This window comes from Hippocampus guttulatus, chromosome 10 (assembly GCF_054856545.1).
Source record: "Hippocampus guttulatus isolate MCC_2025c chromosome 10, RoL_Hgut_1.0, whole genome shotgun sequence".
NCBI lineage: Eukaryota > Metazoa > Chordata > Actinopteri > Syngnathiformes > Syngnathidae > Hippocampus > Hippocampus guttulatus.
Genome location: NC_141270.1, coordinates 20,916,584 through 20,929,802, shown reverse-complemented (window position 1 = coordinate 20,929,802; position 13,219 = coordinate 20,916,584). Strand labels below are relative to the sequence as shown.

Here is a 13,219-nt window from a genome sequence, read left to right as displayed (position 1 = left end):
CAGGAGCACAGTATTACAACAAGAAACTTTAAGATTTAAGATATCCTTTATTTGTCCCACACTGGGGAAATTTACAGCCTCCAGCAGCAAGAATGTGGGTAGAAAGAAGAAAACAAACAGACACCGTTCAATTAAGTGCAATATAAATACAAAAGGGATAAATCGCAGTGCTATTTACAATTGTTTTTCACATCATGTAATTATTATTATTATTATTGTTGTTATTTTTATTCAGCAGCCTGACAGCAGTCGGTAGGAACGAGCGTCGGTATCTCTCCTTCTTGCAGCGCGGGTGTAACAGTCTCTGGCTGAAGGAGCTACCTAGTGCTGTCAGGGCGGGCTGGAGAGGGTGGGAGGGACTGCCCATCATAGCCTTTAGTTTAGTTAGCATCCTTCTGTTGCCCACCTCCTCCAGAGTGTCAAGGGAGCATCCCAGGACAGAACTGGCCTTCCTGACCAGTCGCTCCAGTCTCTTTCTGTCCCGGGCTGAGATGCTGCCTGACCAGCAGACAATGCCATAATGGATGGCTGAGGCCACCACCGAGTTATAGAAAGTCTTAAGGAGCGACCCCTGAACTGCAAAAGACCTCAGTTTCCTGAGTAGGAAAAGTCGGCTCTGTCCCTTCCTAATCAGGGTGTCCGTGTTTGTGGACCAGTCCAGTTTGTTGTTCAGAAGAACACCTAGGTACTTGTAGGAGGTCACCCTCTCTATGTCCATACCCTGGATGTTCATCGGTGGGGGTGAGGACTGTTTCCTGCAGAAATCCACAACCAACTCCTTAGTTTTCCTAGGGTTGATCTGGAGGAGATTCTGCTGGCACCAGTCCACAAAGTCCTTCGTCATTCCCCTGTACTCCCGATCGTCCCCCTCTGTAATGAGGCCAACAATCGCAGAGTCATCGGAGAACTTCTGAAGGTGGCAGTTTGGAGTGGCGTGTCTGAAGTCCGAGGTGTAGAGGATGAACAGGAATGGAGCCAGAACAGTCCCCTGCGGCGCTCCAGTGCTGCAGAGAAGCCTGTCCGACTCACAGCTCTGCAACCTCACGTACTGCGGCCGATTTGTGAGGTAGTCTATGATCCATGCTGTGAGATGGTGGTCCACCCCGGCGTTCTGCAGTTTGCCACCCAGTAAATTGGGCTGGATGGTGTTGAAGGCACTGGAGAAATCAAAGAACATGATTCTCACAGTGCTCCCAGCCTTCTCCAAGTGTGACAGCACTGAGTGGAGGAGGTAGATAATGGCGTCTTCCACGCCGATTCCAGGCTGATAGGCAAACTGCAGCGGGTCCAGTGCCGGGCTCACCAGCGGTCGAAGGTGGGCGAGGACAAGTCTCTCCAGCATCTTCATCAGGTGAAACGTCAGCGGCACCGGTCTGTAGCTGTTCAGCTCCTTAGGGTGGGGGGTCTTGGGCACTGGGACCAGGCACGAAGTTTTCCACAGCTGCGGAGCTCTGCCCAGCTTCAGGCTCAGGTTGAACATGTGCTGGACAATGTCACACAGCTGGTCAGAGCAGGTCCTGAGGAGCCGGGAACTGATCTTGTCTGGACCTGCTGCCTTCCTCACATTCATCTTCCTCAGTTGGTTCCTCACCTGCTCTGTTGTGACGGACAGGCAGGAACCAGGTGACAGACTGGGTTGATGAGAGCTGGTCGAAAGAGGAGGGGGAGGAGAAGAAGTCCTCAGTGAGAGTGGTTGCAGTTGGTGGTTGGGGGAAGGGACAGACGACTGGTCGAAACGGTTGAAAAAACGGTTCAGTCCATCTGCCCAGTCCTTGTCCTTCTCAGTCAATGTCTTTGGGCTGTCATGGCCTGAGATGGTTTTCAGGCCCCTCCAGACACCAGTGATATTGCTGGCCTGTAACTGGTCCTCCAATTTCAACCTGTATATCTTCTTCCCCTCCCTGATCTTTCTTCTCAGCCGAATCTGCACGGCCTTCAGCTCCTCTCTGTTTCTCGACATAAAAGCTCTCTTCTTCTCCTTCAGGAGGGCCTTTATGTCGGGATTAATCCATGGTTTGTTGTTGGAAAAACACCGCACAGTTCTGGTGGGTACGGTGTTCTCCTCACAGAAGTTTATGTAGTCCGTGATGATGTCAGTGAGTGCATCAATGTCCTCCCCATGAACCTCGCTGAAGAGCTCCCACCTGGTTGTGTCGAAGCAGTCCCGCAGAGCATCTTCAGCATCCGTGGACCATTTCCTGACCATTCTGGGCACAGTTGGCTGCCTGTGCACCAGGGGTTTGTACACAGGCTCGAGAAATACCAAGTTGTGGTCTGCTCTTCCAAGAGGGGGGAGGGGTTTATATGCCTCCTTGGTATTGGCATAAAACAAGTCCAAAATTTTATTGTCTCTAGTGGCACAGGTTACATATTGCGTGAAGGTTGAAAGGGAGGACGACAGGGAGACATGATTGAAGTCCCCAGAGACGATCAGCAGGGCGTTGGGGGACTGTGTTTGCAGCCTGCTCACGACAGTCATCAGACGCGCTGCATCACCATTAGCCGACAGGGGGACGTACACTGTCACAGCTATGACGTGTGAGAATTCCCTCGGGAGATAATGGGGCCTGCCTTTAACCAGCAAAACAAAAATATAGAAAATAATTTGTGCTTCTTTTTTTTTTTTTTTTTTTTAAATCAAAGATGATGTCTGGATTAATGGCTACAATGAGCACGTTTTGCAATGCACAGCTTTTCGAGGCGAGGTTTGAAGCAGGACACAGCAACTCTCGGCTCCTGCTCAATGTGTAGCCAGGACCTGTATTTTAGTTTACTGAAGTAGCAGTCACAAAGCGGCATAATTGTTGGCAATATTCGGCACATTTTCGCTGAAAAAAACTCAAGCATCTTATCAGCCTCATTGGGGTGTAATGTCTTTTAAGTGACGCCTTAATTTATTTGGCTTCATGCTGTCCGGTACCAAATTTTTTAGACACAGTATGCACATCGATCTTGGACCGTCTGCCACCGCAGTCACATTGAAGCCAAGCGCTACATACGCCTCGTCATATTTCCTCCCTGAGAATGCTCCCTGCGCAAATTCTGCCAATGAGAGCACCACTGCCCCCTAGCGTAGTGGAGGTGCAACTGCACATTATTTTAGGACTAAAAAAAATTTAAAAGCATGTTCCCCAAGGTCAAACGCGCCCCCCTTGACGGAGCCTCGCGCCCCACTATTTGAGAAACACTGGCTTACTGTAATCCGGTTCCGCTTTTTATTGTTTGTATCGTGAGATTCATACTGTGATATTGTTACTTCCCTACTGATACGAAGAATCTCAGTCAATGCTAAAACAACAAGCGGATTTTCAAAAAGATCACCAAAAATCTCTGCTGCCTTAACGAGAGCTGCTCTTTGTTTTTTATGAAATGGTAATGTTGTCCATGTATATGATGGTGTTGCTGTTTTAGGGCAGGGTTTAAAAAAAATATATATATATATATATATATATAAGGCAGCTGGACAGCTCAGTTGGTAAGGCATCGGTTTGGCATACGGGAGACGGTGGTTCGAATCCCGCTTGGGGCAAAAAATGAGCACATAACACCATCCAGTGCGGGTCCTTGGGCAAGATCCTTCACGCTAATGCCTACCTCATACAATGATGAGAGACAATAAAATGAATGACATGCCGGCTCAGACGTCGCCCGGCCAAACAAGGTCTGCGTCAGGTGCTGGGGAACCAGAGCACCTTGATGAAAAATGGGCTACTGGAACAAAGCGGAGATGGGCGAGATGCGATGACATGGCTCTGTTGGAATGCTACTACTCAAGCAACCCTAGTCAGAGGGGTTACATGCAGAGAATGTGGGCTAAATGGTTACTTCGAAACCCACAGTCACGGTTGACCACGAAACAACTAGTAACTCAGTGTTCCAACATCCACAAACGGCAACTGCTGTCACAACTTGAGATTGATGAGGTACAACGCAGGTTCCATGGTGAAAGGGCCCCAAGCTGCCAGATCAGAGGAGGAGGTCATACCAGAGATTGGGAGGCCAGCCCCAATGAATGAAATGCTGAGCGAGGCAGCAACTGACCTGAAACCTAAGATCATGGCGAGAATAAAAGCTGGGCAACCTAGAAACCGATTACAACGGCTATGTGAAGTACCAACTGAAAGTCTCATGGAAAGTCTAATGGAAAGTGTCAATGCAGCACTGAGTACCGTAACAATCAGGGAAACCAATGAGCTGATATACGCTTCAGCATCAGTGATCCTAGAGATGCTTGGCTATATGGGCAACCATGGAAGCCATGAGATACGTTACCGTGGAAAAGACGGCTGGAGGCTAAGATCATTAATCATAATCATAAGGCGGCTCGGAAAGATGTGAGTCAATTGACGGAGGCCCAGAGAGGTGTGATGAAAAGGCCGATACCCGAGAGGTACATCCAGATGACCATACCTGAAGCACTCGAAACTGCCAAACAAAGGCTCCAAGCCTTGTCCAGCCGCCTAAAGCGGTACACGAAAGAGAATGAGGCCAGACGAATAAACAGGCTGTTCGCAACACAACCTGCGAAAGTGTACGCTCAGTGGCAGGGTCCTAACAACAGAGCTGACCCACCAAGACTAGAAACTGAAAGGTACTGGAAAGGCATATGGGAGAAGGAGGTTGCACATAACAGCAGTGCACAATGGCTGGTGACCCTGAGAGAGGAGCACAGCAACCTCCCTGAACAGAACCCAGTCACCATAACAGTGGCAGACATACAGGAAAGAGTTTCAGATATGAAGAACTGGACAGCACCAGGCCCGGACATGGTCCACACCTACTGGCTAAAGAAACTCGCAGCACTCCATGAGCGCCGAGCAGCACAAATGAACCAGCTGCTGAGGGATGGGACTCACCCAGGATGGCTAACCGAAGGGTGAACAATCCTGATCATGAAGGATCCCTCAAAGGGTGCAGTCCCATCCAACTATCGGCCAATAACCTGTCTCTCCACAACATGGAAGCTCATGTCAGGCATCATTGCGACTAAGATAAGTGGATCAATATATGAGCGAAGCACAGAAGGGCATTGGTAGAGATACCAGAGGAGCCAAACATCAGCTCCTGGTTGACAGAACAGTCGCATAAGACTGCAGGTCCCGACGTACCAACCTGTGCACAGCCTGGATTGATTACAAGAAAGCCTATGACTCAATGCCACATACATGGATCACTGAATGCCTGGAGTTGTATAAGGTGAACAGGACCCTAAGAGCCTTCGTTGCGAACTTGATGAGGATGTGGAAAACCACACTTGAAGCCAATGGCAAGCCACTTACCCAAGTGTCCATCAAATGTGGCATATACCAAGGTGATGCACTCTCCTCACTGCTGTTCTGCATAGGACTGAACCCCCTAAGCCAAGTAATCACCAAGACAGGCTATGGATACCGCCTCAGAAATGGAGCTACGATCAGTCACCTCCTCTACATGGATGACATAAAGCTGTATGCTAAGAGCAAAAGGGACATAGACTCCCTGATCCACACAACCAGGATCTACAGCAGCGACATCGGGATGTCATTCGGGCTTGATAGATGTAGTCGGATGGTGACTAAGAGAGGAAAGGTAGTCCGCACTGAAGGGGTCTCACTCCCTGAAGGAACAATAGCAGACATTGAGGACAGCTACAAGTACCTCAGTATACCACAAGCCAATGGCAACCTCGAACTAGCAACAAGGAAAGCGGCTACGGCCAAATACCTCCAGCGGTTCAGGCAAGTCCTAAGAAGCCAGCTCAATGGCAAGAATAAGACCCGGGCAATAAACAGCTATGCCATGCCAGTGATCAGATACCCTGCAGGAATAATAAGGTGGCCAAAGGAAGAGATTCAGACCACGGACGTTAAGACCCGAAAGCTCCTAACCATGCATGGAGGGTTCCATCCCAAATCCAGTACCCTGAGACACGTGTGAGTGTGTGTGTGTGTGTGTGAGTGTGCGTGCGTGTGTGTGCGTGCGTGTGTGTGTACGCGCGTGTGTGTGTGCGCGCTTGTGTGTGTGTGTGTGTAACTTTTTTAGTCTCCCTTTTTATTTTAATTTTTATTTAACAGGATCAATATATAAGACATTGCCTTTTAAAATTTGGATAATTATATGCATGTAAAACATCTAGCTTCAGTGTATTTGCAATTTTTGTCCCCGGCAGGCTGGTACCATATCATCCCCTGCCTTGAATATTCTCAACAGACGTATTGTTACGCTTGCAGACATTTTAGCCCTCCTAATACTGTTTTTTTCTCATCACTGTAATGTTATGACTACAATTTCAAAGTCTGAAGAAATAAAAAGTCAAATAAGATTTCGAATCTGTCTTTTTAGCCCTGGGTTGAATGTGCCCCCCCATCAAAACCCCTGGCCCCAGCCCGGCCCCCTCAGTGAAATTGATCCAGAACCGCCCCTGCCTACACGGGATGTACCACCGGACCATAACTGAAGTGGCCGATCTCAAGAAGTCCTATCAGTGGCTCGAGAGGGCTGGCCTGAAGGACGGCACAGAGGCACTCATCCTGGCTGCTTAGGAACAGGCCCTGAGCACCAGAGCCATTGAGGCCCAGATATACCACACCAGACAAGACCCAAGGTGTAGGTTGTGCAAAGAGGCACCTGAGACGATCCAACACATAACTGCAGGGTGTAAGATGCTGGCAGGGAAAGCCTACATGGAACGCCATAACCAGGTGGCTGGCATAGTCTACCGAAACATGTGTGCGGAGTATGGACTGGAAACCCCAAGGTCAAAATGGGAAACACCTCTGAAGGTGGTGGAGAATGACAGAGCGAAGATCCTGTGGGACTTCCAGATCCAGACTGACAAGATGGTAATGGCGAACCAACCAGATATCGTGATCATTGATAAAGGCCAGAGGAAAGCCGTTGTAGTGGATGTAGCGGTCCCAAGTCATGGAAACATCAGAAAGAAGGAACACGAGAAACTCGAGAAATACCAAGGGCTCAGAGAGGAGCTGGAGAGAGCCTGGAAGGTAAAGGTGACAGTCGTGCCTGTGGTGGTCGGAGCACTCGGGGCAGTGACCCCCAAACTAGAGGAGTGGTTGCAACAGATCCCAGGAACAACATCGGACATCTCAGTCCAGAAATGTGCAGTGCTGGGAACAGCAAGGATACTGCGCGGAACCCTCAAGCTTCCTGGCCTCTGGTAGAGGAGCCGAGCTGAATGAGGGACAGACACCACCCGAGGGGGGGGTGAGACGAGGAATTTTTATTTTATTTTTTATATTCAGTATATCATGGCAGAAGCGCTGAAATTAGTGGCCAAAGGCTTGAAGGCAGGTGTTTGAAAGATTTTAGGGTCTACTGATCTACCAACCTACCTACACCGCCCCCCCTCCCTCTCTCTCTCTCTCTCTCTCTTCCTCTCTTCCCTCTCTCTCTCTCTCATTGATGTAATCAAGTCAAGTCAAGTACAACTTTATTGTCAAATGTGCTTTATGTGCATACAGCACAGATGAAATTTCTTCCCTCAACAAGAGGAGCCGCTGCGGGTGCCTGCGCCGCCATCAAAAGAAAATCTTTCTATTAGTAAATGAGTTTGTCTGATATAAATGTAATTTCGGTTGTTTATTGAATTGTTAGGAGCGAATATTGGCCGAGGCCAAACTTATTTGCTAATCCCTGCCATAATTTTCCGTACTATAGGGCGCAACAAAAAGTCTTCCATTTTCTGAAAAGCTCATTGCACGCCTTAAAATCCGGTGTGCCTTGTGTATGGTCATTACGGTAATATGTCAGCCCCAAAATGGCTCGTTGCTGGAGACATGCTTACAATGTTATAACTTGCTGTTGGTTCAGTGAACTGTGTCGCTGCTTTATTAAATACGTTTTTGTTGCAGCTCCGAAAAAAGGAGAGCTGTCGTGTTTTTTTAAAAATGCACACTTTATGGTTTTCAGTCTCAACAAATACAGGTACGTCTTTGTCCATCTCCGTGCCTTCTCTTCTTCCGTTTGAGTCGAGAGCCATTCATGACCGCCTCGGAAAAACATAAATTATTCTTTCAATGAAACTACGAAAATTAAAAATAATGCATCAAAAGAGAAAATCAAGCGAGGAAATCACAAAATAAATTCTCTGGCCTCTCACAAAATTTATTTTGTGATTTCCTCGTTTGTGAATACACAACAAAGGAATAAATAACAAAAACCTCTGAGACAGTCCAGTCTCCAACATTTAACTCGCATCCGACCGTTCTGTTGGAGCTACGCTCAAGGAAATGCCAAGGGGGGGCTATAGAATTAATTTGTGATTTCCTTGCTTGATTTTCTGTTTTTATGCATTATTTTCAATTTTTGTAGTTTCATTGAAGTACTTTAATCGTTAATTTACGTTTTTCGGAGGCGGTCATGAATGCCTCTCGAGTCGAAAGGAAGGAGTGTAGCTCCGTCTAGTCGATGCATTGTATATTGCGTTTTATAATCCAGTGCGTCCAATATATGAAGAAGAAAAAAATAGACCATTCATTGAAGGTGCACTTCATAATCCAGTGCGCCTTTTAGTGCAGAAAATATGGTATTTGACAATAAATGTAAAGGTTATATTTATTATTGGTTTTTCCTCAGGGAGCAAGGTCGCTAAAGTTGTCAACAGTCGCTTGGATACGTGCAGCAGAGAAGTTCTCCGTCATGATGACTTAAAAAATGTGGTGAAACTTGGACGTGTGCGAGACCACTTTATCTGTAAGTTAATTTAGTTCTTGCATTTCATGTCCACTCTGTATTAGAACTTGTAAACTGAAGCAGCCATCGATTAGTCGCCGTGGGGCGATCTCTCATAAGCAACGGGGAAAATCATTTTAAAGTTGTAACTTCAGTGCTGCCCAAAAACATGCAGTTATGGCTTGAATATGAATGATAAGAAAACATAAGTGATGGTATTTGTTCCCAATGGCCCATATAAATCACACTCTGTTGACCTGACCTAACAAACGAGTGCGTGTGTGTGTGTGTGTGCGTGTGTGTGTGTGTGTGTGTACAGACACACACACACAGTGCTGTGATAAATTTGCTCTGCAATTTTGTTGAAATTCATCTTTCCAATTAATTTTTATTGTTCTTTATTTAATCTTTTAATTTTCAGTTTCTGTGGAGTCTACAGGAATTCTGCCCCCGAATGTCCTCTTCACAGAAGCTATCAAAGTTCTCATGGCGAAGTGTCAGAGATTCCTGAATGCACTGGACTCTGCTGACCCAGAGTGACATCATGTGAATGAAATGTATGATAGTGATGCAGGGGTCTCACTGGTATGACTTTATACCTTTTTCAATAAAACTTTTTGGGGAAAAACATTTTACATGGATTTCATTTATTGTCGATGTACAAATGTTACAATACATCTTTATTCCTGATCGCAATCCATTTAATGAGAGCTATGTGCAATATGATCAGGTGTACTTACTGAAATAGCCAGGGGTGGGAGTAGGTTGCATGTGCAAGTAAGAAATAAATCTCAATCGTTTCAAGCAAATCCCAATTAGACATGGGCCTAATTTCGGATGTTAAATTCTGACTTTATGGTAATTGTGAGCAAAAATACTGTGGTCTGACAGTATTAAAATGCAGCTCTAAAATTACCTTTTTTAAAATGGAAAAATATGTGCAGAGTTTATACAGTATTTACCTGTGTATATATATATATATATATATATATATATATATAAAATCCTCGTCTCACCCCTCAGGTGGTGTCCGTCCCTCATTCAGCTCGGGTCCTCTACCAGAGGCCAGGAAGCTTGAGGGTTCTGCGCAGTATCCTTGCTGTTCCCAGCACTGCACATTTCTGGACTGAGATGTGCGATGTTATTCCCGGGATCTGTTGCAACCACTCATCTAGTTTGGGGGTCACTGCGCGAGTGCGCCGACCACCACAGGCACGACTGTCACCTTTACCTTCCAGGCTCTCTCCAGCTCCTCTCTGAGCCCTTGGTATTTCTCGAGTTTCTCGTGTTCCTTCTTTCTGATGTTTCCATCACTTGGGACCGCTACATCCACTACAACGGCTTTCCTCTGCCCTTTATCAATGATCACGATATCTGGTTGGTTCGCCATTACCATCTTGTCAGTCTGGATCTGGAAGTCCCACAGGATCTTCGCTCTGTCATTCTCCACCACCTTCGGAGGTGTTACCCATTTTGACCTTGAGGTTTCCAGTCCATACTCCGCACAGATTTTTCGGTAGACTATGCCAGCCACCTGGTTATGGCGTTCCATGTAGGCTTTCCCTGCCAGCATCTTACACCCTGCAGTTACTGTATATGTTGGATCGTCTCAGGTGCCTCTTTGCACAACCTACACCTTGGGTCTTGTCTGGTGTGGTATATCTGGGCCTCAATGGCTCTGGTGCTCAGGGCCTGCTCCTGAGCAGCCAGGATGAGTGCCTCTGTGCTGTCCTTCAGGCCAGCTCTCTCGAGCCACTGATAGGACTTCTTGAGATCAGCCACTTCAGTTATGGTCTAGTGGGAACATCCTGTGTAGGGGCTTGTCCTCCCATGATGGTCCCTCTTCCAGCGCCTCATTCTCTGTTCCCCATTGTCTGAGACATTCTCTGAGTACGTCATCCGTTGGAGCCTTCTCCTTGATGTATTATGGAGCTTGGATGTTTCATCCTGGACAGTGGCTCTCACACTCACCAGTCCCCGGCCTCCTTCCTTTCAGCTTGCGTACAGTCTCAGGGTGCTGGATTTGGGATGGAACCCTCCATGCATGGTTAGGAGCTTTCGGGTCTTAACGTCCGTGGTCTGAATCTCTTCCTTTGGCTACTTTATTATTCCTGCAGGGTATCTGATCACTGGCAGGGCATAGCTGTTTATTGCCCGGGTCTTATTCTTGCCATTGAGCTGGCTTCTTAGGACTTGCCTGAACCGCTGGAGGTATTTGGCCGTAGCCGCTTTCCTTGTTGCTAGTTCGAGGTTGCCATTGGCTTGTGGTATACTGAGGTACTTGTAGCTGTCCTCAATGTCTGCTATTGTTCCTTCAGGGAGTGAGACCCCTTCAGTGCGGACTACCTTTCCTCTCTTAGTCACCATCCGACTACATCTATCAAGCCCGAATGACATCCCGATGTCGCTGCTGTAGATCCTGGTTGTGTGGATCAGGGAGTCTATGTCCCTTTTGCTCTTAGCATACAGCTTTATGTCATCCATGTAGAGGAGGTGACTGATCGTAGCTCCATTTCTGAGGCGGTATCCATAGCCTGTCTTGGTGATTACTTGGCTTAGGGGGTTCAGTCCTATGCAGAACAGCAGTGAGGAGAGTGCATCACCTTGGTATATGCCACATTTGGACACTTGGGTAAGTGGCTTGCCATTGGCTTCAAGTGTGGTTTTCCACATCCTCATCGAGTTCGCAACAAAGGCTCTTAGGGTCCTGTTCACCTCATACAACTCCAGGCATTCAGTGATCCATGTATGTGGCATCGAGTCATAAACTTTCTTGTAATCAATCCAAGCTGTGCACAGGTTGGTATGCCGGGACCTGCAGTCTTGTGCGACTGTTCTGTCAACCAGGAGCTGATGTTTGGCTCCTCTGGTATCTCGACCAATGCCCTTCTGTGCTTCGCTCGTGTATTGATCCATGTGTCCACTTATCTTAGCCGCAATGATGCCTGACATGAGCTTCCATGTTGTGGAGAGACAGGTTATTGGCCGATAGTTGGATGGGAATGCACCCTTTGAGGGATCCTTCATGATCAGGATCGTTCGCCCTTCGGTTAGCCATCCTGGGTGAGCCCCATCCCTATATATATATATATATATACACACACACACACACTGTATAAACTCTGCACATAAAGGAGGTTGAAGTTGGATGTGGAAGCCATTAATCTGTGGTTGCGTTCTGTTTGGCTCTGGGCGAAGGCAGGTATTTCTTGCTCTCCTTCCCCGAAGTCCCTACTTGCTGACTTGGTCTATGCGCTGTCCTCTGTCTCAACTTCTTCTAGGCTCCTGCTGTATTTTCTTCTGATAAATCTTCTTCTTCTCCTTTCGGCTTGTCCCTTTTCAGGGTTTGCCACAGCGAATCATTAATTTCCATCTTTCCCTGTTCTCTGCAACCTCTACTCTGACTCCAACTACCTGCATGTCTTCCCTCACGGCATCCATGAATCTCCTCTTTGGCCTTCCTCTCTGTCTCCTACCTGGTAGCTCCATCTCTAACATTCTCCTACCAATGTATCCACTGTCCCTCCTCTGTACATGTCCAAACCATCTCAGTCTGGCCTCTCTAACTTTTTCTCCAAACTTTCCTGTCTGAGTTGTCCCTCTGATGACCTCATTTCTGATCCTTTCCATCCTTGTCTCCTAAGGAGAATCTCAGCATCTATAACTCAGTCACCTCTAACTCTGCCTCTTCTGATAAATCAAACCATGAAATTAGCTGGACTCTAAACACGATGGACAATATATATATATATATATCAGTCTTGTGCGACAAGACTGCAGGTCCCGACATACCAACCTGTGCACAGCCTGGATTGATTACAAGAAAGCCTACGACTTGATGCCACATACATGGATCACTGAATGCTTGGAGTTGTATAAGGTGAACAGGACCCTAAGAGCCTTCATTGCGAACTCGATGGAAAACCACACTTGAAGCCAATGGCAAGCCACTTACCCAAGTGTCCATCAAATGTGGCATATACCAAGGCGATGCACTCTCCCCACTGCTGTTCTGTATTGGACTGAACCCCCTAAGCCAGGGGTGTCAAACTCAAATACACAGTAGGCCAAACTTTAAAACTTGGACAAACACGCGGGCCAACATTGATATTTATTTAAATTTTTCCTTCAGATCTAACAATGAACCTGTTAGATCTGAGAGAGATCAAACCTCTTCAAATATGTCATTTCCTGTGGTGGTGCCATGCATTGATTTTAATTCCAAAAGTTGCTCCGTAACACACACATTTGAGTCCACTCCACGGATGAAGACTGACAGCTAGGCAGTATCACGTGTCGCTGCTCTCATCCAGAGCAAGAGAGAATGCAGCAAAATCTTTTCCCTTCTCTATCAGCTGCTCAAATAGGTTGGTGGCAAGATCACATGTGCGAGCAGCGATCGTGTTTCTGCTCATGCGCACATTTGAAAATGCTTTCTTTTTCTCTGGGCACACGAGATCATAAACTCTCATCATGCACTTTTTCACGAACTCTCCCTCATTGAAGGGCATCGCTGATATCGCCATTTCTGCCGCCACAATAAAACTAG

General features: G+C 47.0%; 1 protein-coding gene across 3 annotated transcripts in view; it reads left to right on the top strand.

Moving 5' to 3' along the window:
- Positions 1-9,305, top strand: part of polr1c (RNA polymerase I and III subunit C) — a 38,729-nt gene extending 29,424 nt beyond the window's left edge. For all 3 annotated transcript variants that reach the window (XM_086122862.1, XM_086122861.1, XM_086122860.1), the window contains 2 exons: positions 8,575-8,691; positions 9,092-9,305. In XM_086122862.1, the coding sequence (XP_085978988.1) occupies positions 8,575-8,691; positions 9,092-9,210 (236 nt within the window). In that variant the 3' untranslated portion in view covers positions 9,211-9,305. The remainder of the gene's footprint in view (positions 1-8,574; positions 8,692-9,091) is intronic.
- Positions 9,306-13,219: the final 3,914 nt, after the last annotated feature.